This window comes from Ahaetulla prasina, chromosome 5 (assembly GCF_028640845.1).
Source record: "Ahaetulla prasina isolate Xishuangbanna chromosome 5, ASM2864084v1, whole genome shotgun sequence".
Classification (NCBI taxonomy): domain Eukaryota; kingdom Metazoa; phylum Chordata; class Lepidosauria; order Squamata; family Colubridae; genus Ahaetulla; species Ahaetulla prasina.
This window is the reverse complement of record NC_080543.1, coordinates 23,951,777-23,977,012: the sequence shown is the minus strand read 5'-3', so window position 1 is coordinate 23,977,012 and position 25,236 is coordinate 23,951,777. Positions and strand designations below refer to the sequence as shown.

The 25,236-nt window shown below is 38.7% G+C and overlaps 1 protein-coding gene across 1 annotated transcript; it reads right to left on the bottom strand.

Annotated features, from left to right (window-relative positions):
- Window positions 1-16,644: 16,644 nt before the first annotated feature.
- On the bottom strand, window positions 16,645-20,946 carry C5H11orf87 (chromosome 5 C11orf87 homolog). The gene is made up of 2 exons (XM_058185470.1): window positions 20,795-20,946; window positions 16,645-20,082 (listed from the first exon to the last, which is right to left on the bottom strand). The coding sequence occupies exon 2, from the start codon at window positions 19,926-19,928 to the stop codon at window positions 19,461-19,463; it is 468 nt and encodes a 155-aa protein (XP_058041453.1). The 5' UTR covers window positions 19,929-20,082; window positions 20,795-20,946; the 3' UTR covers window positions 16,645-19,460.
- Window positions 20,947-25,236: the final 4,290 nt, after the last annotated feature.

Genomic DNA, 25,236 nt, shown 5'->3' with positions numbered 1-25,236 from the left:
TTTTTATTGGGGTTATTGACTCCAAATGCCATTAGCCTGATAATGGCTAATAAAGGCAGGATTTTTCTTAGTTATTATGAAGGGAAATCTTATTTAAAAAAAAGATACTTGGCCCTACTTCTTGAGCAGAAAGCTCATGATTGACCTTTTCTGTCAAGTCTTTTCTCTCTCCCCAGGTTATGACAGGAGACAAACTAAGACCGACAACCGTAAACCAACTGTAAACTCAAGGTTGTCTTCTCTTTTTCATCAGAGCTAAGAGCCTTTTTCTTAGCAAGGTTTGTTGAAAGGATACTTGGAGCTGGGCATTTTTATGAGAATCCCCTTGGTGATAAAACGGCTATTATAAAATCCTAAGAAAGGAGGAAATGGTGAAAGATAGGGATGAAGGCAGATTTTATTTTTGGAACAAAATGCACTTCCAATTTACAAAAATATATAACAAGAAAAAGCAGTGTTAGATGGGGCCTACCACACCCATGCAAACTTTGCCCTCACCAAGACGCACAAAAATACTGTTTACTGTTCTTTTGTGTGCATTCCCAAGCGTGTCTTTGGGGTGGTGAACATGATCAATATGGTGACCACAATCATGTGATTGAAACGCCACCAGTTTTTTACATGTCTTGTGATGCACCTAAAAAAGAGAGGACTTCAATCACATAGCTTGACTATCATCGTGACTAATTTGCTCCATGGACACTCCTGAATGCATAACTTTCTCTATTTGTTAACTTCTACCTCACTTCTCATTTGTTATGTTGTTAGTTGCGAAGTCGTGTCTGACTCATCGCGACCCCATGGACAACGTTCCTCCAGGCCTTCCTGTCCTCTACTATCCTCTGGAGTCCATTTAAACTCATGCCTGCTGCTTCAGTGACTCCATCCAGTGACCTCATTCTCTGTTGTGCTGTTCTTCTTTTGCCCTCAATCTTTCCCAGCATTAGGCTCTTCTCCAGTGAGTCCTTCCTTCTCATTAGGTGGCCAAAGTATTTCAGTTTCATCTTCAGGATTTGGCCTTCTAAAGAGTAGTCAGGGTTGATCTCCTCTAGGACTGACCAATTTGATTGCCTTATTATACTTACTTCTCACTACATATACATAATGCTTAATATGTTGGACTAGTGCCAAGGAGAGCCAGGATCTAATTCACCCAGGGGTGAGATGCTCCTGGTTCTACCGCCCGATCCAGTAGCGATGGCGGCAGGTGGTTCAGAGAACTGGTAGCTAAAATGCCTGCCCCCCCCCCATGTCCAGCTGAGCCACACGATCATCAGAGGTGTGTTTTTTTTTACTTTTAAAAGCATTTTTTCTTTGGCTGAAAAAGTGCTTTTAAAAGTAAAAGAAAAAAAAGCCTCTGATGATCATGCAACTCAGCTGGGATCATCAGAACCTTTTAAAATCATTTTTTCTACAACCTCTTTGGCCGAAGAGGTTGTTAAAAAATGCTTTTAAAAGGTTCTGGCAATCAGGCAACTCAGTTGGGATTGTCAGAACCCTTTAAAGGCATTTTTGTTGAAAAAAATGCTTTTAAAAGGCTCCTCTGGCAATCCCAGCTGATTGTCAGAGGCTTTTAAAAGCATTTTTTACAACCTCTTTGGCCGAAGAGGTTGTAGAAAAAATGCTTTTAAAAGTAAAAAAAAAAAAAGCTGGCCACGCCCACCCAGTCACATTACCCCCACCCCCACCAAGCCATGCACACAGAACTGGTAGTAACAAATTTTACATTTCACCCCTGAGTTCACCACGTTCTTGGGTGACTTTGGGCCAGTCACTCATGACAGCCCAACTTACCTCATAGGGTTATGGTTTGGGTGGAGGGAGAAGTGGGAAGGAAGAAAGAACAACGATGAGCTCTTGTACAAAAAGTAGGATTTAATCTAGCAAATAAATATGTGGGATTTGGAGCCTATTTTTTGATTTTGTTATATGCTATGTTGAGGACATTAATGCATTAATGTCGAGAATGAAACATATGCAGAGATACACACAAATTCCAGTGGAAAAGAAATGAACTAGTGTGAGAATAGAACAAACTGAGCTTATGAACTGAAATAACTGCAAAAAACCTTGTTACACATTTAAACATTACATATAGAAGGGAAATCAATTCCGGTAATCTATATAAATTATATTCACAATATTTATTTTAATATTGCAGGCTCAGTGGCAAGAAAAATATCAATACAGCAGGCAAATGTTCAAAATACAAATAAGCATCCATTATCTGAAGAATCTTCCAGGCTTAGCAAACATCAAGTGTGATAAAAGACAAATGCAAAACTAATACTATAGAATTAAAAGCAGCAGGTCTCTGGTCATTATTCAAGATAGAGCCTAATTAAAGTGGGGAAAAAAAGATTGACTAAATTGACTGAGGTCACTAGTGGAAAATTGCAGGCACACATAAAATACATAACATAGTGAAATTCAAAGAGGTCTTCAGCTTGATTTTGTTATATGCTATGTTGAGGTGGAAAATTGGTTCTTCTCCAGGGTGCTGAAGGCTTCTTAAGTTTTTAGTTCTTTAGTGGGCTGCAGCTTTTGGTTTGTTCGATTGGTAAAAATTTGCCCACAAATTCGTGCTAATATACTTTAGATGCACTGCAGCCATAGAAGGTCAACAAATATTTTATTTATTTATATCTTGCTATTTTCATCTTTATCGTGCTGGTTTTTTTGTTTTTAATTCTATCACCTAATGCAGGGGTTTCAAACTCGATTTCATTGAGGGGTGCATCAGGGTTAACCTCGGGAGGCTGGGGTGGGTGTGGTCAGGTGGTTGCAGCCAACTGGATGGACATGGGTGGGGTGGGCATGGCCAGTTCAATGTAATTCACATCAGGGGCGCTTGTGGTGGCTCGGGTGGGGCTGGGTGAATCCATTGCCTCCAGCACATGCCCAGGGGGCAGGGCAGGGGTGGCCCCTTGCTAGTTCCTGGGTGGCCCTGTGGATCTAAGGCTGACTGCATTCTGGCTTGGAAGGCCACCACCAAGTTGTAGATTAGCGCCCGGCTTGCCTGGGGCTGAGGTCCTGGAGGCTGGTCCTTCGTTGTTTCCAGGGCAGCCCGGTGGGCCAGATCTAACCACATTGCAGGCTGGATCCGGCCCGTGGGCCTTCAGCTTGACACCCCTGACCTAATGCTACCTTATTTGAACAATTTTCAATGCAGATTTTTTCTGTTAAATTACTGATGATCCTGCAGTTAAATCTTAAGTGCTAAACTAAATAACTATTCATAACGATCAGGTTGCCCAGAACTGCAATGATATATTGATTCTTTGCCAAGTCTCATTTTTCTTTTCATTTGAATAATTAAGAACTGGAATATGGCAGCAGGGATTATATAGAAAATTCAATTTTAGAAAATATCGTATGATTTATAAAGTGATTCAGAATTAAAATATAGTAGTTCTTTAGATTATTGGAAATAACGTTTATGGAATTTTAATTCAACGAGGAGTGGGCTTTTTTTATTGATGAAGTGCCATCAAGTCAGTGCTGATACTCAGGGACCACATGGATAGATCTTGTCAAGGTCTTGATTTGTCCCCAAATGAACCTTTCAGGAATTCCAATGATGCACCATAACCATTGTAATTAAGTTCATCCATCCTATTAAAGGCTGTCCTCTGCTTCTTTTTCCTTTCATCTTTTCCAGCATTAAAGACTTGTAAAGAGAATTCAGTCTTTAAATAATGTGTTCAAAATATAATAATTTAACCCTGGTCATTTAGATAAAAGAAGGTAGAAGGTGTTGTGGTCCGCCAGCAGCCTGCAGAGCTGGCACCGGAGTCAGACAGCAATGAGGCTGAGGTGGGGCCAGGGCCATTGGGCAGTGAGGTGCAGACTCCAGAGCCTCCAGAGACTGATAGTAGTGAGGCAGAGGAACAGGACGAGCCTGTTCCTAATGCACGCATGAGAAATGCTGCCAGAAGGCAAGAGAAGCTCAAGCAAAGAGGATGATTTGGGAGTAGGGCCAAGAGATGATTGGCCCCTCCCATAAGGCTTAAAGCAACGGTGTTTGGGCTTTACTGGAAAACAACTTTGGTAGCTTCGTCTTCTTGCATTTATTTTTTGTATCGGTGACTTCTGAACATTTGCCAAGAAAGGCCTTTGGCAGTCTGCCTAATTGGGTCAAGGTTTGCGATAGGACTGAGGAATTTGTGTTGGGAGAAATTTGCTTTAATTTAGTTGAACTACACTGAGAATGAAGTAATTCTTAACTGTTCGAATAAAGTTTGTTTGTTTTTTCACTGATTGAGTTTCCTACTATCTATTTGAGCCTGGGTCACAACAGAAGGATAATATTACTCTCTTTCCATTGAATGTTTTGCTGGTCTATTCATCATCTAAGTTATTAGGAGTTGTGGTGGTGCAGTGGTTAGAATGCAGTACTACAGGCTAACTCTACCCACAGCCAGGAGTTCCAGCCTGATAAGTTCAAGATTGACTCAGTCTTCCATCTTTCTGAGGTCAGTAAAATGAGGACTCAGATTGTTGGGGGCAATATGTTGATATTGTAACTCAGAGAGTACTGTGAAGCACTATGGGGTGGTATAGAATTGTAAGTGTTATTGCTGTTAGAACACACATTGAGGAAGTTAAATCAGCATCTTGAATCAAACTCTTTCTATTCAAAAGACATAGATGCAGATTTATTAATATATAGATATAAATAAAAGCATTCTTGGATGGTATACATCTGGCATGTGGGTGTTATGATATATTCTAGGCCACTTGAAATGTTGCAATTAGTCTGATAAAAGTACTTCCTCTGTGGAATTCAATGTTTTCTCATGTCCAAGATTATTTATCTCCCCCTCTCTTTACAGGCATATGAAAAGTCACTACACACCAGAATTATATATCAGTTTTATTTAGCCATTTTCAGTTTTGCATGGGGTCAGTGATAAACCTGTCCCATCAATTGGTGTCCCTATTCTGTAATCTCAAAAGAGGCGCAAAAAAATTGAATTTTGTATAAATCCAATCTTATATTCTGGGAGTAAGAAAGTTACTGCAAAACTAGAAGTGTTTGGGATCAAAGGGTAACTGTGTTCCAATCTTTGTATTTGTCGAGGAACATGAATTAGCTTAACTGGCTTAAGAATGAGGCCTAAGCAAAATTCTTCAACTTCTGTAATATGTAATCTAAAGTAACATCCATTTTTCCAGATGCTTCTAGTTCATCTAGTACAAGTCAAATGTCAAGGAACTGAAATAATGAGCTATGCTGAATCTTTCTAGGAACCATCTCTAGAGTAAATGCCACTGGAAAAGCACAGCGCCACTGAATTATTGTATGAGCAACTGATAAATCCTCCAATGTATTCTATGGACAGGTTATGAAAGGTCTTTTGCTCTGAGACAACTTGTTATCACACCTCTGAGAGTCAAATGTCTTAATCTGTTTTCCGGTTACTGTGTGTTATGTGCCCATCTGATTAAACTGTTGATCTATTGGGCTGTCAATGACACATGTTCCCCAAAATCAAGGGAGGCAATGAAGGTATTGGACCATGGTCTGGAAATCATAATAGGATGATAAGGGCGATAAACCAAAGCTGAATCATGCTCAAGACAAAGGCAAAGTGGGACTGGCAGCTCATGGAAGTGGGACCTGGTAAGTCTCCAATCCTGGATAGTACTTTCCTTTGAAGTAAGGAGACATGGTGTTTGGGGATATTTCTGGATTCCTCTCTGTCATTTGAGATTTAGTAGCATTGGTGGCTTAGAGTGCATCAGTCTGCTTTATTTGGTCTAGCAATTCCAACTCTGTATGGATAGAGAATGCCTAGCCTCAGTAATCCATGCTCTGGTAATCTCTTTGGTAAAGCCTCTAAATGTGTACGCTCTTGAAGAACATGGAAATTACAACTAGTACAGAACATAGCAATAAGGCTGTTGTACATAACACCTTCCAGAATCTACGCAACATCAATCTAAATGGATTTCATTGGTTGTTTACCAATAGCTTGAGTAACAAAAGTGTCAACCCTGAAGCTGACCTGACCAAAGCCATATTGTAGCTTCAGTTTTGCCACACTGGAACTGAGAAATAGGGAGGGGGGGAGACTAGAGGTAGCTGTGATTTGGTGCCAAAATAAAATACTTTCTTTTGGGAGCCAAGGATGTTCTCACACCTGGCTAGAAGAAGGAAGAGTGATGTCACCAGGCAAATAGACAGAGCCTTCATTGGACCATGTGACTGATTATTTGGGGTTTAAGGGAAAACTTTTAATTAGGTGAAAACTGTGGAAATCTTCAGAGTCGGTTTTCACCAGATCTGTGCCAATACGATATACCCAATGAAGCTATTCCTTGAGGAATCTACTTGCCTTGGAGTTTTGCTTAAGGTAAAGGTAAAGGTTCCCCTTGCACATATGTGCTAGTTGTTCCCGACTCTAGGGGGCGCTGTTACCTTCCCATCAAAGGTGGTCCCTATTTTTCTGCTTGCATTTTTTATGTGCTTTCGAACTGCTAGGTTGGCAGAAGCTGGGACAAATAATGGGAGCTCACCCCATTACGTAGCACTAGGGATTCGAATGCTGAACTGCTGACCTTTCAATCGACAAGCTCAGCATCTTAGCCATTGAGCCACCGTGTCCCAAGTTTTGCTTGCTATGGGTCTATTATTTGGAACCCTGACAAAAAGTCCTTAAAATCCTGCCATCTCCACATCAGAAAATCAACTACAAAGGAAGATTAGAAATAAACTTCATTGATATAGGCTATAATAATAGAATCCTGCAAGTCTAATGTGCTTTACTCCCCTCCTTCTTATCCTCGGTGAATCAGGGATGTAATTTGCCTGAGCCATTTCCAAATATTATTTTTCTTTCAATGGTTTATAGTTTCCACTCTTTTTGCCTTGGTAATGGTTCTTGCACTGTTCTGTCCCTTATTCTCTGTACCACCTGATCACATGTTCTTTGAATATGCACTTGCCTCAACATTAAGAACTTGGTGGCTTGGGGATCCCTCAACACTCATTGATGAAACAGGCATAATATTTTGGAGTATTGAAGGGAAGCTGTATTACCAGGCTTGGATTTCCCTTCCATGGAAGCCAAAGTAGCACCAACATTACCTCTCTTGTGGTACCACTCTTGGGTCTTTTAGTCATTGTTATATTTGAAAATTAGCATCCTTACTTTGACTGTGTCTTTTGTCCCTTAAGTGTTCCTTTGTCAAGGTTGTTTATCATATGTATTTTAAATTACAATAGTGGCCAAAATTGTGGAAGCCTTTTGGGAAAAGTGTATTTTCTAAAACTAGCTAATAACACCACTTTTTTTTTTTGAGTAGTACCATAAAATTATATATCCAGGGAAAGATAATTTAATCAAGAATGTCATGCAATAACTTTTATGAAGGATTTGCTATTAGAATAGCAGTTACAGAATAAAGAAGAAAAGTGAAACATGTAGAAAAAATGAGATATACAAAAATTATCAATGCAGAAAAAATGAGAGATACAAAAATTATCACCATGTCACTTAATAGTTGGGTAACCTTTAGCATGAATTACAGCCTTACAATGTCTTCCCCGGAGTGAACCTAATCTTTTAGTTCTGCAGCTGTTATAATGTGAAACCAAGATTGAATGATTGCTTCTATTAACTGGGTCGCTTCTGACTAACAAGTTTCTTTAGTCGGCTCCACAGATTTTCAATTGGGTTAAGGTCTGGGCTGTTCCCAGGCCATTCCGGCAGTGGAATATGATTATCTTGAAACTCCAAATAAATAAATAAATAAATAAATAAAAAGTGTGGTGTTATTAGCCTCAAAAATACACTTTTCCCAAAAGGTTTACACAATTTTAGCCACTACTGTAGTTTATTATTTTACTTACTTGTATTATTTTATTTGGATTTAGGAATTGTGGTTTACCACAAGATACAATCTCTTCTTTTAGAGGACCTGGATCGTGGACAGGCTACAGATGCTCTAAATAAGCAATAAATAAAAATAAATCCTGGCCAATGCTTAAAAGTCTAGAAATGTTTATTTTCCCAATTTAGTTCAACTGGCTGTATTAGCAAGAATCAGATAAATCAAGCAGTTTATGTGAACCTGTAATTATAAACCGTCATGACACCTAACCATAAAAGGCGATCTAGGCAACAGAATATTTGATACATTCAGCTCAATGTTGCCAAGTCAAGGTCAAGAGACATGAGCATAATAACCAATAAAAACATAGGATGCTTAATCCTCAGTGACAATTCCTTCAATTTCACGGTGAAGGCACCAGGCCTCTATTTTTGTTAGGTTGCTCCACTCCTTGCTGTGAGCCAGTTATACCAACTAAACGTGAAAAGGCAAGATAGAAAAGGGGCAGGAAAAAAGCACTGGTTTTTCCTTAAATCTACAATCTTTTGCATTTTTGCAACTTTCTATCTTGTCAGCATCTTACCAACATGGTAAGACCCTTTACCAGAATATAGTGAGTTGTCTTATTGTTGCTGGTAAATTCAGATCCACCAGACATGCAAATACACTTGGACACACTAAGTAAATATTAGGGCCTGAAAATAAGTTGATATACAAAAATAGTTTTTGTCCAACACAAAAGCCTTCTCAGGCATCAAGCCATTAAGGAACTCTACTGTCGCCATTATATTCCCCTTTATAGCTGATCCATTTTACTGACTTCATTTTCTAAGCTCTCTCTCTCTCTCTCTCTCTCACACACACACACACACACACACACACACACACACACACTTCCTTTCTCTCCCACATACACAAAGTTACAAAAGAAAGATGAGTAATGGCTTTAAGAAAGTAAGCTTCACAGAAAAAAAGGTGTTAAGATTATAGTGCAGCTGTTCAATAGGTTAACTAAATGAAATACATGTTATTAAGAATAGTACATTTATATCAATACAGTATATATTTTAGAACCAATGTTTAATACATCACAAGCTGCAACAGCTATATAAAAATCAGTCAAAGACTGATTTCTGACTAAATTTAGCAGTCTGGCATTAAACTGGTTCACATGCATGAAAATGCTGTGCATTTTTTATCCATCATTCTTAATTCTGAACTTTACATATCAAAATTAATGTGCTCGTTCTAAAATTAGCAGAAGAATTAGTTGCTGTTTATTATCTACTGCTGTGGTCTCCCGCTTGTCCAATTTCCAGTATTCTACAAAATAGGTCAGGCACAATGACAGAATTCCATATCAGCTATAAAACAATTGACTTGATTGTTACAAGGTGTTCACTGCAAGGGGAATTAAAACTAAATTTGAATAAGAAAATACGTATGAAAGGGGAGTTATCCCAGTCTAATGTACACAAAGTAAAATAAAAAATAACATAACACTTGTTAGTAATGCAAAGAATAGCAAAAATTGCATTTGAACCTGCAGTTCCTTGGCCATTTCACTTGGAAGAAAGACACATTAAAGATACAAATTTTGATACCCTAAGGATTTGTTCAATTAAACACATCTCCCAACACTCCAGGTTGGGAGAAGCTATAAGAAAACTTATTGTTGAGTAAATATGCATAGGATTTGGCGGTGTGAAAATCTGCAAATTTCAAAAACTTCTCAACATATACATTTAAGATGGGCTACCGGTATAAGATTTCTACCAACTTTGGTGTACATGTTTCATGAATAATTTCTAAATCTACAGAATACTATACACTTATGTTTCAAAAATAAGAAAATGGAAAACTTTCCTCCTGGTATTGCATTAGGAGTATATTTAGGGAGTAACCTTTGGTTGGCCCATGAATACATTTCTAAGACTAGAATCTGAGTGTAGAAATCCCAGTAAGGCATGATAGAAATACCTGGATCCTCTGTTGTTGGAACACAATGGATTTCCTCAAAAGTGTAGCATCCTAAACTTGTAACTACCCATCCTTGGATACACCAATATGCAAAAGTGAGATAGTTAAAAGCATGCCAGCCATTTTGCTATTTGGCAAAAAAGCCAAAGGATAGGATTTGACCTATACACACACTCCCTGTGAGGGAGATATACAGGTTTAAAAATTTGACCAATAAAATAAATACATTTGCAAATACCACTTTTGCAATGTAGGGGTAAAAGCCTTACATTACAATTTAATTACCATTTTAATCTTAGTGGCTTTAGTTGTGGGTTTTTTTAAAAGTGATGTTGCTTCACTTGTCCTGATGTGTCATCTTAAATATATTTGTGTTTTCATTTTAAACCAATATTACGATAGAATATATAAGGAAACAGGGCCTCCGAGTTACCAACCTTACTCTCTACATCACTATGTTTTATTTGTAGTGTTGCTGATCTGTAATTATTCTGCCAAAATTAAGACAGGCTAGAAATAGCCAACAACAGACGCTCATTGTTGAATAATTCTGAGTTCAGTTAAACCAGGGGTGTCAAACTCTATTTCATTGATGGCTGCATCAGGATTATGTTTGACCTTGGGGGGAGGAAGGTGTGGTCAGGGTGGGTGTGGCTAGCTTGACGTCATTCGTGTTGAAGGCGCCTGTGGTGGCCCGAGTGCTCTGCCAGCAAAAACAGGTTCCCAAGCTCTACGGCCTTCTGCAACCCTCCGCCAGTGAAAATGAAGCTCAGGAGGGCCGTTTGCAACCTTCCCGAGCTCCGTTTTCATTGACAGAGGCACCACGGGCTGGTCCTTTGTTGTTTCCAGGGTGGCCCCATGGGCCAGATCTAAGCCCTTGAGTTTGACACCCCCTGAGTTAAACTCTGATATTATATAGTATGTTATATACCCAAGCACTATTTTAGTTAACATATTCAACCCAATTCATTGGAGTCCAGTGCAATTTATGCTTTGGAGTCCCCCTTGATTCTCGCTAACTGCCTGCACAAGTCCCTGCAGTTTTCTTGTCAACATTTTTGAAGTGGTTGCCTTGTTCTTCCTAGCGGTGAAAAAGAAAGAATCATCCAGTTGGCTTTATGCCTAAGGCATGACTAGATCACATAGTCTCCTGGTTCTAACTTTGTCCCTTTAATTGCTATCCCAATCTGAAGCTGAAGACTTCAAGTATAAACTAAATAGTTTCTACAAATGCTAAAGTGCTACATTTAGGTTTATTGTAACTCACACAAAAGGCTGCAATAATGGTTAATCTAAAAAGAAAATAAATAATAACAATTGAATATTATGGAAAGAGAGAGAAAACATAAAAATTATTTTCCAATCTGTTACATCTCTGTTTTCCTATTTACTATACTGAAGTTACATTCTGGTTTGCTTTATTTCTATAATTGGGGCAAACCTTAATTCTTTTCATTAATCCATTCTTTTCCTTAATTTTTTTTCTCTGTACAACTGGTGTTGTGGTATTAGTTCAGATTCTCATGAGGAAAAAATATACTTTTTTTTTAAATAAAGCAAACCTTTTTAAATTCAGGGAGCCAACGATGACAAGATTTCTCATTTCAGTTCATAGAGATATCACTGAAATTAACAGAATATAATTTTACCCAAAGTCTTGTTTGAACCCAAACATTATTGAAATTTTCTTAACAGATGTGACTTTCAACAGAATATCTCCCATACTGGTTCTGTCAGTATTTTGATGGATTACAATACGGTGAAAACTGCATTACTGAAATCATTCCCTTTAATCTAAATAAAATGAATTTCAAGAGAATAAAAGCTGGGGTGGGGGAAGAGAAATTAAAAATAGCCACTTTCTTCCAAAAACAACATAATGAAATATCAAAACTCTTTTGTGGAAGAAAAATGGGAAATGAGGCACAGGAGATACAATACTTATTCATTCATGCAGTTTCTAATATCCTGCAAGAAACCATAGTGAGATTAAAGCATATCAATTTGGTATCTTGTGTTAAACCTTATGGGAAATTCCTACTGAAAAAGCAGAAAAAAGATAGCATACTGATTAACAGAGATATAGTTTAGTCTTCCAGTCCTATCATAATGAAAGCCAGTGTGATGTAGTAGTTAAACAACTAGGCTTATCTCAGGGAACTCAAAATCATTTTGCCTTCATGCAACATGCTTATTCCTAAATCCAGATTAACAAAATATGATTGCTGTGTTCACATACCATGTTGTGGCAAACAAAAAAACCATTTCATTTTAACCTTGCCTAGTCAAGAATCTTGCTCTTGTCTAACATTTCTAGGACAATGTTGTAGATAAAAGCAGAGAAGCTGTATAAGCTACTAGTTTTCGATGAAGAAGGGGAAAAATAACAAAAATGCAGTAGCTATGTTAACTACAGATTCGGATAGTTGCCTTGATAATACTTGATAAACAGCATTATCTCTATATAAACAAAGTGAAATTAATATCCATAATATGAATTCTCATGAAAACAAATATCTAAGTCTTCAAGCCTTGAAGCCTAAACTTTCCTCCTGCTAATTGTAGTAATAGCCAAAGTTAATTGGTATATATCATTTTTTTTAAATGGGGAGAAATGCCACTTTTCAAGACCACATATCCTATATATCTTAGGTCTTGGCAAATTCTAATCCTGTTTTTCATATACAAACAATGAAATTGAAACCATTGTAGGAGTCACACATATTAAGCCATGATGATGCTAGACAAGAATTCTTATAGGTTGAGAGTCAATTACTGGTTATAAAGCCCTAAAATGGAAATATGAATTGTACTACTCCAGACTACAAATGAAATATTACATTCATGGGATTTAAAGCTAAGCACATGGTCCCTGCAATTGGGGGGGGGAAATACCCTGGGATAGCCTCTGTTCAGTGAACCCCAACAATTTCAAAGTGCAGAGACATGTCTCCACCATGCAGGTTTCACCATGTCATTGGATGCTAAAAACTAAAAACTATTACTTTTCTTGTGACAGATGCTCCACTGTCAGGATTTATTCAACATTCAAAAAAATCAAAATAAAGAAGGATATATTTGCAATTAGATTATATTATAGGCAGTGAACAGGTAACTTTCTCTCAGAGTACGGATTACGTTTACTGCTTCTGATATAGTGGGGATCTACCACAGGGTTGATTTTTTTTTGGTCACTCTATACAAGCTGTGTGCAGCTTTGTGCAGCTCACTAAGCCATCTATTAAGATCTGCCAAGATTCTGATAAATCTCCTAGATTTTTTCCCCCATTCTGGCATTGCAAAAAAAAAAAAAAAATTGCCAAGCAGCTGGTGCACCAAAATACACAGCCACTAATTGGACACTTTGCTGGTTCCAGTTTTGCTTGTTGCTTTGCAAACATTAAATAGAGAAGCAAAAGTGGCTAAGAAGTCTGAATGTGAGATGGAAATGCATTTCGTTCATTTTTCTCCTTGCAACTTCACCCTTTTTGCTAAGCAGTAAATTTTATGGTGAATTAATCATAAAGGCTAGGACATTTTTTATTATTGAAGGGAGGTATTGCAGTTTTAAGCAATATATAGTTTTGAAATCACTGAGAAAAAGTCAGCAATAGCCACAATCAATCCCAGCAGCTCTATTCCTTCTAAATTAATCAAAACATACCTTTTCTCTGTAGTTTCTAAAAACAGCAGTAAAGGCAGCTGAAAATACTTCTCTGTTTCTTTTCTTTCATCAAATAGGCTTTGACTACATGTGTGGATATACAGCCATTTTTCCCCACATTCATTAGCACATTATTTTTCTATATTTCCAAGACATGGTAATTATTAACTGGATTTAGACATCATGCTTAGTCATGTTTAAGTATAATTTCTTGAGCAGCAATAAGCACAATAAGGTAACCATTAGGGAGAAAAAATTCTAATATTAAAAGTAGTTTCCTGGACAGAGAGGTGAATGACAAATTGTAACACAATGGAAACCATGTAATTTTGAGCTTTAAGCAGTGGGTTGAATTGGAAAACCTCCAAGGTCCTTTTCAACTCTTGTCATTTTGTTATTCTGATGTCACAACACACACTGATTTTTGAAGCCAGTGCAGTTTGACACGTTAAAGGTAAAGGTTCCCCTCGCACATATGTGGTAGTCGTTGCCGACCCTATGGGGCGGTGCACATCTCCGTTTCAAAGCCGAAGAGCCAACGCTGTCCAAAGATGTCTCTGTGGTCATGTGGCCGGCATGACTCAACGCCAAAGGCACACGGAACGCTGACATGTTACCTAGGCAGATAATAGGTTCTCCTCAAAGGATATTAAACAATGATCCTACAGCATTTGATGGCTGGGGAATTCTGGGAGTTGAAGTCCCCCAGGTTTAAAGTGGCCAAGGTTGGAGACCGCTGGTTTAAACTGAGCAAGAGGTTGGATTTAATGATCTATACAGAGTCAGTTCCAATTCTATGATAAACCAAAACAAATGATGATTAAATAAATGTGAACCCAGTCACTGACATCGTGTATCTTACACATCAAAAGGACTATGGTAAAATCTGGTCACGCTTCTAAAGGTTTGGCTTGGCTTTTCTGAAATAAGCACCCTAAAACCTCCGAACAAAACAACAGTCTCTGTGCAATACAGTTTAATTTAACTGAAACACACAAATTTTAAATTGTGCTGTACAACCTTCTCTGTGAGGGCAATTCTCAGAGCTAAACATCATTAATTTACACCAGTTCGTTGCAAACTTAGCTTCTTAAAAATGAGCGTTTGTTTCACACCAGTACAGCTCAATTCCCTCTAGGAATACTGAAAAGATAGCTCAGTGGTATGTGCTCCTGGGTAAATGTGTGTACAATGGCAAATATACATTATAGTCCTCTATAGTTTTATGAATAGTAAACCTAATTAAAAACAAGAGGGCATCCTCATGAATGAACACATCCAGCACCAAAAATTCCTAACTAGTGAATAATAAGGATATCTTCCCCCCCATTCAGATAAAAAGAATCATCAGCCTCACTAATACAAATGATAAATCAAGAGGAACAATTGTATTTGTAAAACATGAAAGAGACATTTAACAAAATAGCTGTCTCAAATACCTTTGAGGATCCCAAAAGGGATCCCCAAAGGGATTTGAAGCCATAAAAAAAAGTCAATTCAATTCAATTCAATTCAATCCTATCCTATCCTATCCTATCCTATGCAAATAATAATAGCATCAATCCTATCCTATCCTATCCAACCCTATCCTATTCTGCAAAAAGCAAAAGAAATCCTACACATTTGTGATGTTATTTCACCTTGCTTTTGCCTGGGTTGTTTATGCAAATCAGTTAGGATTTGAAAGTTTGTTAAATTAATTTTAAGTAGAAAACCTCACAACACTCCACTAATAACAATAGTTTGCGTGCTGCTCATGTTGAACTATAAATAAAATATATCTCAGCTTCACAGAATAAATTAATTTCAAACTATGTGTTTTAACATGTGTTTCTTTAAAAAAACTATTGCTAAGTAAAAATAGAGTTTGCAAATGGATTGATGCTATTATTATTTGCATTCAAAATGTAAAGGTCTTTCAAATTTCTTGATACATTCCATTTATACTTCTTCATAACTGTCAGTGGATCTATAGAATGCACCACAAAAGAAAAAGATCAATTTTTTTGACATTGGAGAAGAATCCTTATTCTTCATTACATTAGCATGAACTGCAACCTCATACCTTTTGGCATCATGAGTTAAGAATTTGCTCATAACAAGTTCAATCCAGTTAAGCTGCTATTGCTCGCATTGCTTCCAATCAAAGGAAATTAAATAAATCTTTTTAATATTTGGTTAAGCTACAATCTACTCTGCAGTTAGTCCCTTTGAATTTAATTGGCTTTTCCCTCAGGTGCAGCATGTAGTTTTAGAGCTTAAAATACTTGAACTTATCAGCCGGCTTGTGGCATAATAGGCTTAATTTTGGGTAGATTGTGTCAAATCATTTTGCTCAAAACTTGTAATTCATCAATAAATCAATACAGAACTCAATAGGTTTCAGTGCTAAAAGCCTAACTCTTGTTAAGGAAATAGAACCTAGTCTTCACCATTTTGACACCTCTTCCCCTTGAATATGCCCCTGCCATTTTAAACTGCCAGTGAGGGGGGTCTCATCACCAAATGGTCCATCTTTCAAACACCATCATTAACTAAAAAAATTAGTTAATTTTTTAACTAAAAATTAAAACTAGACATTGGAGAAAGGAGATGCTAAAATTTACTCCTTGCTACAGAATCTACTTTTCTATGTATAGCATATACGGTAAGTAATTTAAATGGAAGCACATCATGTATGGGCCCCTACCAGCAGCCTGGAATGGAAAACAGCCAATGTCCAAATATATCGAACTAAACCTAAAATCTTACTGAGATCGTTACAGGAACAAGTCAGTCATAGATACTGATTTCAGCAGGACTGTGCTCTACCTTTGCTGAGATGGTAAACTCATTTCTACAGCATTTTACTTCTGCCTTTCAAAGAATTAAAAGGAACAACAAAGAAAGAAGAACTAAAAACGTATGAATAAATAAAAACGCCAGAAAGATGTACCATCCTAAGCTTCTCAACTATTTTCACTGAGGATAGGTAAGTTGCATAAAAAGAACCCTATCCTTCAGCAGTCTTGAATTTTATGGACACTTTAAGCCAGGGGTCTCCAACCTTGGCCACTTTAAGACTCGTGGACTTCAACTCCCAGAATTCCTGAGCCAGCTTTGCTGGCTCAGGAATTCTGGAAGTTGAAGTCCACGAGTCTTAAAGTGGCCAAGGTTGGAGACCCCTGCTTTAAGCTACTACCTGTGACATATAAGAATAGGTGCAGAGAATGGTAACAGCAAGAACAATAAAGAACAAGAAGAGATTAAGGAAAGTTTAGCTTTGAGCAAAGATAATCAACAACTGTAACCGTCTTGTAATACCTAAAAAAGAGTCACACCAAGGATGCCCATGATCCTTTCCCAGAGTGAGCTTAAATTACAGAAAGGCAGATTTCCATTAAATGCCAGCAAAACCTTTGAACAGTACAGTTTGACACTAGAACCAATTTCAAAAAGAGGCGCTGGGCTTCCTTTCATCTGATATATTCAAGATAAACACCTGTCAAACACAGTTAATTGGGATTTCTGCAGGAGTTGGGCTCAGTTATCTGAATGGCTCCTTCTAGTTTTATGATTCTAAGCACTAGAGAGACATTTCACTCAGCAGCAATTTTTCAGTCTAATTGGTCAAGGGTGAAAGGAAAACCCAAGAAGCAAAGAAAAATAAGCGCTAGATACCAAATCCCTTGCATTTTGATGCCATAATGGCATTGCAAATATCATAGGTTTAGATTTGTGCTATTATTCTCTGAGAATTCTACCCACCAACGATCTTCTAAAGTATTACAATTGAATTATGGAAATGTACATAATCTTGCTTTTAAAAAATCAGTTTCAATCACCACAGGGGAAAGACAGAGCAGGCAGACCAATATTAAAGATAGTACATTATATCGTATTAGTTTTTATTTCTGAACGTTTGTCTGTGAAACAGCTCTTCTATTGTTTTGCAGTATATTTGATATTAATTACGATGCACCTAGTACTTAGCTGGATGTTGTACAGAAGAGAGTTTAGGAGTGTTAGTTCACCAATTTATGGACCTACTGATCAAACAATAGCTACTTATGTATTAAATACACAATGGATGATTATGGTAATCAAATAAATAAATATTTAATCAAGTAAAATTTATTTTTGAAGCAACTTTTTAATTAAAAGGTCCATTTTTTAAATAAAAAAAGCCACCCAGCTTAGGTACACTTTGTAAAGTTAAACCCATTTAAATATTGTTATTTATTGCATTTATGTTCTGTCTTTTTTTTCTAAGAACTCAAGGCTCACCTTGGCAGATCTCTCCTAAAATTATCCCTACAACAACCCTGCAAAGCAGTCTGGTCTGAGAGAGAACGAGTGATCCAATATCATCCACGTGAGCTTTACGATTGGTTGAGAACCGAAGTACAATTATGAATACTCAGGATTAGATAGTTATAGCATAGTCCTGCGAATGTTTCCTTTGCATCTTTCAATGCAAAATCTTAGTTCCACATCTATGAATGGAAGATGGTGCCCTAAGGTTATGTCTCTTCAACTGAAATTAATGGCACTTCAAAGGGTTTAACGGAAGCAGAATTGTTCTCCTTGTTATTAATATTAAGAAACATACAGCACAAGCCACTCATTCAGTTTCCACGAGCAATGAAGGATTATTTCTCCAAGGGGGAGGGGGAGTTTAAAAACACAGCAGTCTTTTTAAAAATGCTTTCCTGTTTTTAATAGATGGTACCTTAACACCAAACCTCTATAGTCCAGATTCACGAGAGAGATCCGAGGGAAGGTTAGGAAAAAACTAATATATTGTCTAAATCAGGACAGTAGAAGACAGCTCACTACTACATCAATGCTGAAGTTGGTTTTCAATAGGGCAAAATGTAAGTCTGGTTGAACCAGAATGTATTGCAGAGGACGGTTCACAAGATGTATCAGGTGGGTGTCCCAGAGTGCCAACTTCGGATGGTAAAATAAATTACTGTACATCACCTTGGTGTTAGTCATTGAAAAGGTATCTTGATCCAGATTTAATGTAAGAAAAATGCTGATACACTTAAAAAAAAACACCCCAAAGCCTTAAAGAGAGACATACATCCCAAAACATTCCTATGAAGTAATAACTCCATTCTCTCTTATCAATATAGATACACAAGCATAGCTCAACTGCGTTCACAGTTTGCAAGACATGGGGTATGCAATACTGCAGAGAAAGAGGGAAAAAAAGTCATCCCCCCCCCAAAGAGGATTATGGAGATCGTTTGAGGGTGGAGATCATTTCTAAACTTAGATATTGATCCTACAAAAGGGAAACAAGAGCTAATCTCTAAAATTGAGAGTGGAAGAGTTGGGAAAGCAAAGGAGGAAGAGAGAACAATTACAGATTACACAAAAATGTTAATGCATTCTTGATTGTGTCAGATTGGACTAACCACTAAGTCCCCGCATTGTCAAGTCCCGGGACAGGGTTTCAAATGCACCCTTAGAAAAAGACCCTCCTTTGCACAAAACTTGCCAAACTCTCCCTCAAGCTTTTCATTATTGTCAGTAGATTTAAACCCAGTCCTTTCAATCCCATTATATGTTTGTTGTGTAACCCACCCATCCCCAAAGGAACAAAATGTAAATTTGCTGTAATATATAATTGGAAACACTTCTGTATGTACATCCCAACAGTACAGCCTGCACCATTGGTTTCAAGGAATATTGTTTTATATTTGGTAGCACTGGGCAGTTTTTCCTCGTCTTCTCCACTTGAAAAAAAAAAAAAGACCCATCCTTCTGTTTGCAAAAACCAAAAAAAAAAAAAAAGTAATTGAAGAACACAATTTAATTTGACATGCTTTTGAATACTGATGGGTCAGTTAGTTCTTTCATATATATTATCAATAATCATCATTTATCTTCAAGATTATAATAATAGCCACTCAAATATATACAAACACCCAAAAACAAAAACAAAAAAGTCTTTTGGCGAGGTCCCCACAAACAGAAGTCAACAAAATCAAGACAATACCACTGTTTGCAAAAGCCCAGGAGTATCTGTTTCCAAATCCGATCTTTCCGGATGGGGATTCTGGGCTTCGGGAGCAGAAGGAGAAGGGATACTAGAATCCTGGGCGATTTTCCCTGGACTGGGTGATTCTTTTCCTTGGGGTATTTCACACGAATCCCCCGCCTGGGTGCTGGTGCTGGTGCTGCAGTGGTCCCGCTCATATTCTTCTTGAGCCTTCTGCATTTTCCGTTTCTTCATCTTCCTCTTGTGGATGTGGAAAGTGATCAGGGAGAGAAGGATCAGGCAGCAGAAGAGGGCGACCAAGACAATCAGGACAAAAGTGGACGAGAAGGACTGGAAGAACTGCCCCATTTGCGTGATGCAGGTGCCGCTGGCGTTGGAAGAGCCAGATGTCCTATTCAAAAGGCAGGGGGGCAGGGAGAAGCCGGACCCTTTGGACAGCTCCGCCGCACTCATCTAGGAGGGTCTCGAGGTTGGGTTTTTCTTTCTTTTTTTTTGGCTTGCCTAAAAGATCCCGCTGCAGATTTCTCCAACGAGATGATCCAGGCCACCTTACGCTAAGGGAGGGAATGCCTTGCCCAGCCCTTCACACCTCCCTCATTTTTCTTTGCTGGAGAAAAAAGAAGATCCGAAAAATAAATAAATAAACAACAAACAAACAAACAAATAAAATGTTCCATGCCTTAAACAAACCAAATAGACGACACCGGACCCCTCCCTTTCAAAAAAACCCTCCCTTTCATTACCATTTTTAATCCTTTCAGGCACAGTATGATTCCCTCCCCCCCCCGGGCCCCCCAAAAAGCACCATCTGCGATAGGCGAGATTTTCCAAAGGTGAGAAAACGCAGGACTGCATTGGATTCATCCCGGCTGTCCTTCCCTACCCGAGAACGCGAGGAAGACAGAAAGAAAGAGCCCTTGCAAATTCGCGTGGGTCACGATTGCTGACTTGTCGCGGAGATTCACATCTATATACAACCACACCAGCCATCCCCCCCCCACATCCCCCCCGCCAATTACTCAGCAGCTCGCGAGCCAGCTCGGATTACCTGACCGTTTGCAGAACCTCAAGTTCCGGAGGTTGAGAAAGTTTCGACACTGGGCAGCTTATGGGGTTTTCTCCCACCCCACCCCACCCCGATTCCCTTTCCCCGGCACACCCGCCCCCTACTGCATGACAGCTTGTATAACCCCCCCACCCCACCCTCACCCGCGGGCGCCTTCGGAGGAAGCCCCCGCTGCCCGGAGCAAAGGCGAGCCTCTGTGAGAAAGGAGAGAAAACAAAAAGGAAAGAAAGAAAGAGGGATTTCTTTAGCTCACCTGCTCGCTCCTCGGTGCCTGCGGAACGGGAAGGAGGGCGAGGGAAATGAAGACGGCAAGGACGCCCCCGACCACGGGCTGCGGAAAGCGCTGAATGAAACGGGCAAAAGCCGCCGCCGCCGCTTCTCGCCAAAAAGTGGGCTCTCAGCCTATAGCCAGCCCGGGCGGTGACGTCACGCAGGCAAGATCTCCGACTGGCTGCGCTTCCCGCCGGTGTTCCTAGTTGTCGCCTCGCCTACACAGCGGGCGGGGGGGGGGGAGGGGGCTCCTTTGCTTCTATTCCCCCCCCCCACCGCCACGGTCTTTTCTTATCCACGCGCGCCCCTCCCCCTCCGCGTGATAGCGCGGCATAGAACTGAGGGGAAAACCGAGACCGCTTTCAGTTCAAGATCTAGTCTTTGAGCACTTCGGGTAAAAGACGAGCAAATAATAGATACACGCTCAAGGTAAACCGGCTCCAAACTCCATTGCAGAAAATATGACTTCAGTAGCAGAGTGGTTCGATGCCTGGAATGCACTACCTGACTCTGTGGTTTCTTCCCCAAACAACCCCCAAAACTTTAAGCTTAAACTGTCTATTGTTGACCTCACCCGCATTCCTAAGAGGTTTGTAAGGGACGTGCATAAGTGCACGTGCGTGCCTACCTACCGTCCCTGTCCTAATATTCCTTTTTACTTACTCTTTTCATGTATCCAAATTTTACCTGTTATCTTATATATGATTGACAAAATAAATAAATAATAAAAAAAAGTTAGTGTGGTCCCTGCTTGGAAGTGAGGAGGCTCGGTCAAGCGACAGCAGTCCTCGATTTACGACCGCATTTGAGGCTCGAATTTATGTTGCTAGGTGAGGCCTTTCTTAAGTCCGCCTTACGACTTTTCTTGCCTTTTCAACCTACCAGCAGTTGGTTTAGTGACCGTTCGAAGTTACAATGGCACTGAAAAAAAATGGCTGATGACCGTTTTTCACACTTAACGACCACAGCAGCATCCCCATGATCAAAATTCAGATGCTTGCCGACTGACCTGTATTTATGTCCCAGGGTTATGGGATTTTCTTAGGTTACCTTCTGACAAGCAAAGTCAATAGAGAAGCCGCTGAAGAACAGTGCTACTAATTTAACAACTGCATCGATTCACTTAACCACTGTAGCAAGGAAAGTTGTAAACTGGGACAAAATTCACTTAAGAAATGTCTCGCTTAGCAACAGAAATTTGGGGGTCAATTGTGGCGGTAAGTCAAGAATTATCTGTACTGGAAACATGTTGCCTTTTATGTTTTCCTTTTTAGAATATCTCAATACGGCCTAGCAAATAAGATGCATGTGGATCTGCCTCAAGAGTCGCCATCAAGAAGAATACCTAGGAAGAAATATTCAAAGAAGTAGACAATAATGAAGCATGGACACATAGATGAGCTGGACTGGGCATCACTGGCTCCCATGACAAGGCTCTAAACTCCCAAACCTATTGTGCTGGACCAAAGTTGCCTCAGTAATGATGCTACCAACCTTTTCTATCCTAGTTTACTTGGGAAGAGGCAAATGGCAATCCTTTTTCCATCTCTACCTTGACCAGAATTAAAAACCTCACCTTAAAGACTTTCCTCAAAGTAATTATTCATATAATTCATATAAATAATGAAGATATCAAAGTGGTAGACGACATCTGCCTTTTGGGATCATCCATCAACAGTAAAGGAACAAATAGTCAAAAGTAGACACTCCAGACTGGTACTTAATAGAGCCCAAAGGTGCTTTTTTCAAAAGGCAACTGGACTTTCTGTTTTTTCTTTGAAGTTGTTTCACTTCTCATCCAAGACGCTTCTTCAGCTCTCTCTTTAGCTTCTTGGATGAGAAGCGAAACATCTTCAAAAAAAAAAACCCCGGAAAGTCCACCTGCCTTTTGAAAAAAGTACCTTTGGGACAACCATGACCTAGATGACTGAAAATCTCCATAGACATTTACTTAACAGAGAAGCCATGAAGGTCTTGGAAAATATATTCAAATGTTGTGTTGAATCATGCAAGCCATAGTATTCCCTATGACACTCTATGGGGGCAAAAGTTGGACTTTGAAGTATCAAATAAAACTTTGAACTTTGGTGTTGGAAAAAATTTCTGAGAATACCATGAATAGCCAAGAATGCAAACTGATGGACCATCAAATAAATCAATCCAGAGTTCTCACTTAAGGCACAAACGACCAGGCTCAAATTATCCTACTTTGAACACATTACACAAATATTTTGGAAAAGATTATAATGCTGGGGGGTGGGAGGGAGGAAAGAGAAAAGAATAACCATCAGCAAGATGGATGGATTTGGTTACAATGGTGATATATATGCATCATTGAAAGATCTGAAAAAGCAGGTATGAATTCCTGATCTCAAGTCTAGATCTCCATGAATCAAAGTTTCTTCTTTTTATCTGCCTCTCAAGGGGAAGAGTTCAAACATAAAGCAGGAACAAAAATAAAAAGAATCAAAATAAACTAAACCCTCCTCTTTTTAAAAGCTTGCCTGACAAGGGAAAACTACTGACCTTAGCTCCTTAACTGAATAGTTCCTTAATTTTGATTTTTTTTAATGGGCTTTCTTTATATGCACTACTGTATTTAGACTGAATTAATGTTCCTTTAATTGCTTAACTGTAGTGACTCCTTAGAAAAATGCTGGAGATCTAGATCCAGCAGTTGTACTAAGCCTATAACAAACCTTAAATCACCTTCCTGGGAGCCAGTAGACTTTGTTATGGATCAAGATCTTCACATATTTTTCAAGACTGCTGCTACCAATCTTAGGCCAAATTCAAGAAGATGGAGAGATATAATAATGCTTGGTTAAATTAAAAAGTTAGACTGGGCTACTGGAGAATAAAGAATCTGTCCAACTGTCCATGTGCCCCAATCATGGGACCACATGATTCTGGTATACAAGTATTGTAAATTGAACACAGCAATGACTGCTTGAACAATATAAATCAACGATGGCCATTCATGACATTTAGCTTGACAGAATTGAGCTTCTGATTAACTGTAATGTACACTTTACTTTGCAATCAAAGCCAAAATGGCTTAATGACCGATTAAACAAGTATTGTATACCTAATGAACCAACTTATGATTGTACAGTGCTCCAAGTAGATGTAGATGCAAATGTAATTGTAGGACGCAACATAAAAGCTCACTCTTCTACACATGTGGATCTCCACAGCACTGCTGATAAAGTGCTTCAGTTTTATCCCTGGAGTGCTCTGAAATATTTATGTAAATATTAATTTGCATTTATTACTGTGCACATTGCTACACAAAAACATATGGCCTCCTAAATGAAGATGTAAAATAATAAAAATGGGAAACTAGGAAAGAACAAGGAAATTAATTTGAATAAGAACATAGAAGAAGATGACTGTTGTCTTGCATTAGTATTTATATGTTCCCTTTATGGGTAGTGTGCAGCAACGTTTAGTTCCAGGAAAGTGAACAATTTCTATTGCATTGTTGCCATTTCCATTTTTTGAATTTTCAATAAATGCTTTTGTAAAAATCCTTGACTGCTTCCAGCCTTATATCTCTCCAGAATATTATAGTTTGTGTTATGCAGATAGCACACATTGAAATCATAGCTCTCAGCCCTCTGTAAATGGAGAGATGATGGCAAAAATGAGATGGCACAATTTCTAGTACAATATGATATGTGTATTAATTTTTGGGGCAAAAGGTCACTTCTCTGATGATCACTTTCAGAGCAGTGATTGTGCCCTAAGAAAAGAATCCACTTGATTTTCAGCTGCATCACATAGTGTGCTCCGTTAGCAGGGTTATACAGTGTTTGTGGATATTGACACAAAGGAGAGGAAAATAAAGCCAGATGTTAAGAAATACGCATATATACATGTCCATCATGCTATTCTATTTTAGAATAAGTTCTTAAACTTGCATAAAACTTCTTTCACCAAGGATAGAGGGAAACCCGATATAATGAAACTTACTTTTCTGAAAGTTCTTAAAGTCATTAAACAGCAATTTCAAGAAGGGATTAAGAAAAGAAATATGTGAGTGCCCTTTTGAAGGCTCCTAACTATGGTTTAGGCAAAGATGGCTTTCCCTTGAGTCCCAAAACTCTTAAAACCACTAGAGACTGCTGCCTTTCCTCATGGAAAGCCACTGTATGGAGCACATATGGGTTCATCCTTGCTCCAGAGCAAGATCCATTCCTTGCTCCAGAGAGGATTTCTAAGGAACTGACTTGCTCCTCATTCTGCTGCAGTTGTTGTCTCTGATCTCCATGGAGTCATTTTCAATCCACCGTTGTTTCCGCAGAAGTGTCATTCATTCTTTCTAAGGCAAAGCAACTTCAACATACTCTATCTATTCTGATCAATAACTTGAAGCTGTTGGCTAGAAGTGGCTGGTGCACTAACAGGGAAAATCCCCCACCA

Excerpts from the sequence above, each read along its gene's own strand:
- C5H11orf87 (XM_058185470.1), bottom strand. The coding sequence starts at position 19,928 with ATGAGTGCGGCGGAGCTGTCCAAAGGGTCCGGCTTCTCCCTGCCCCCC.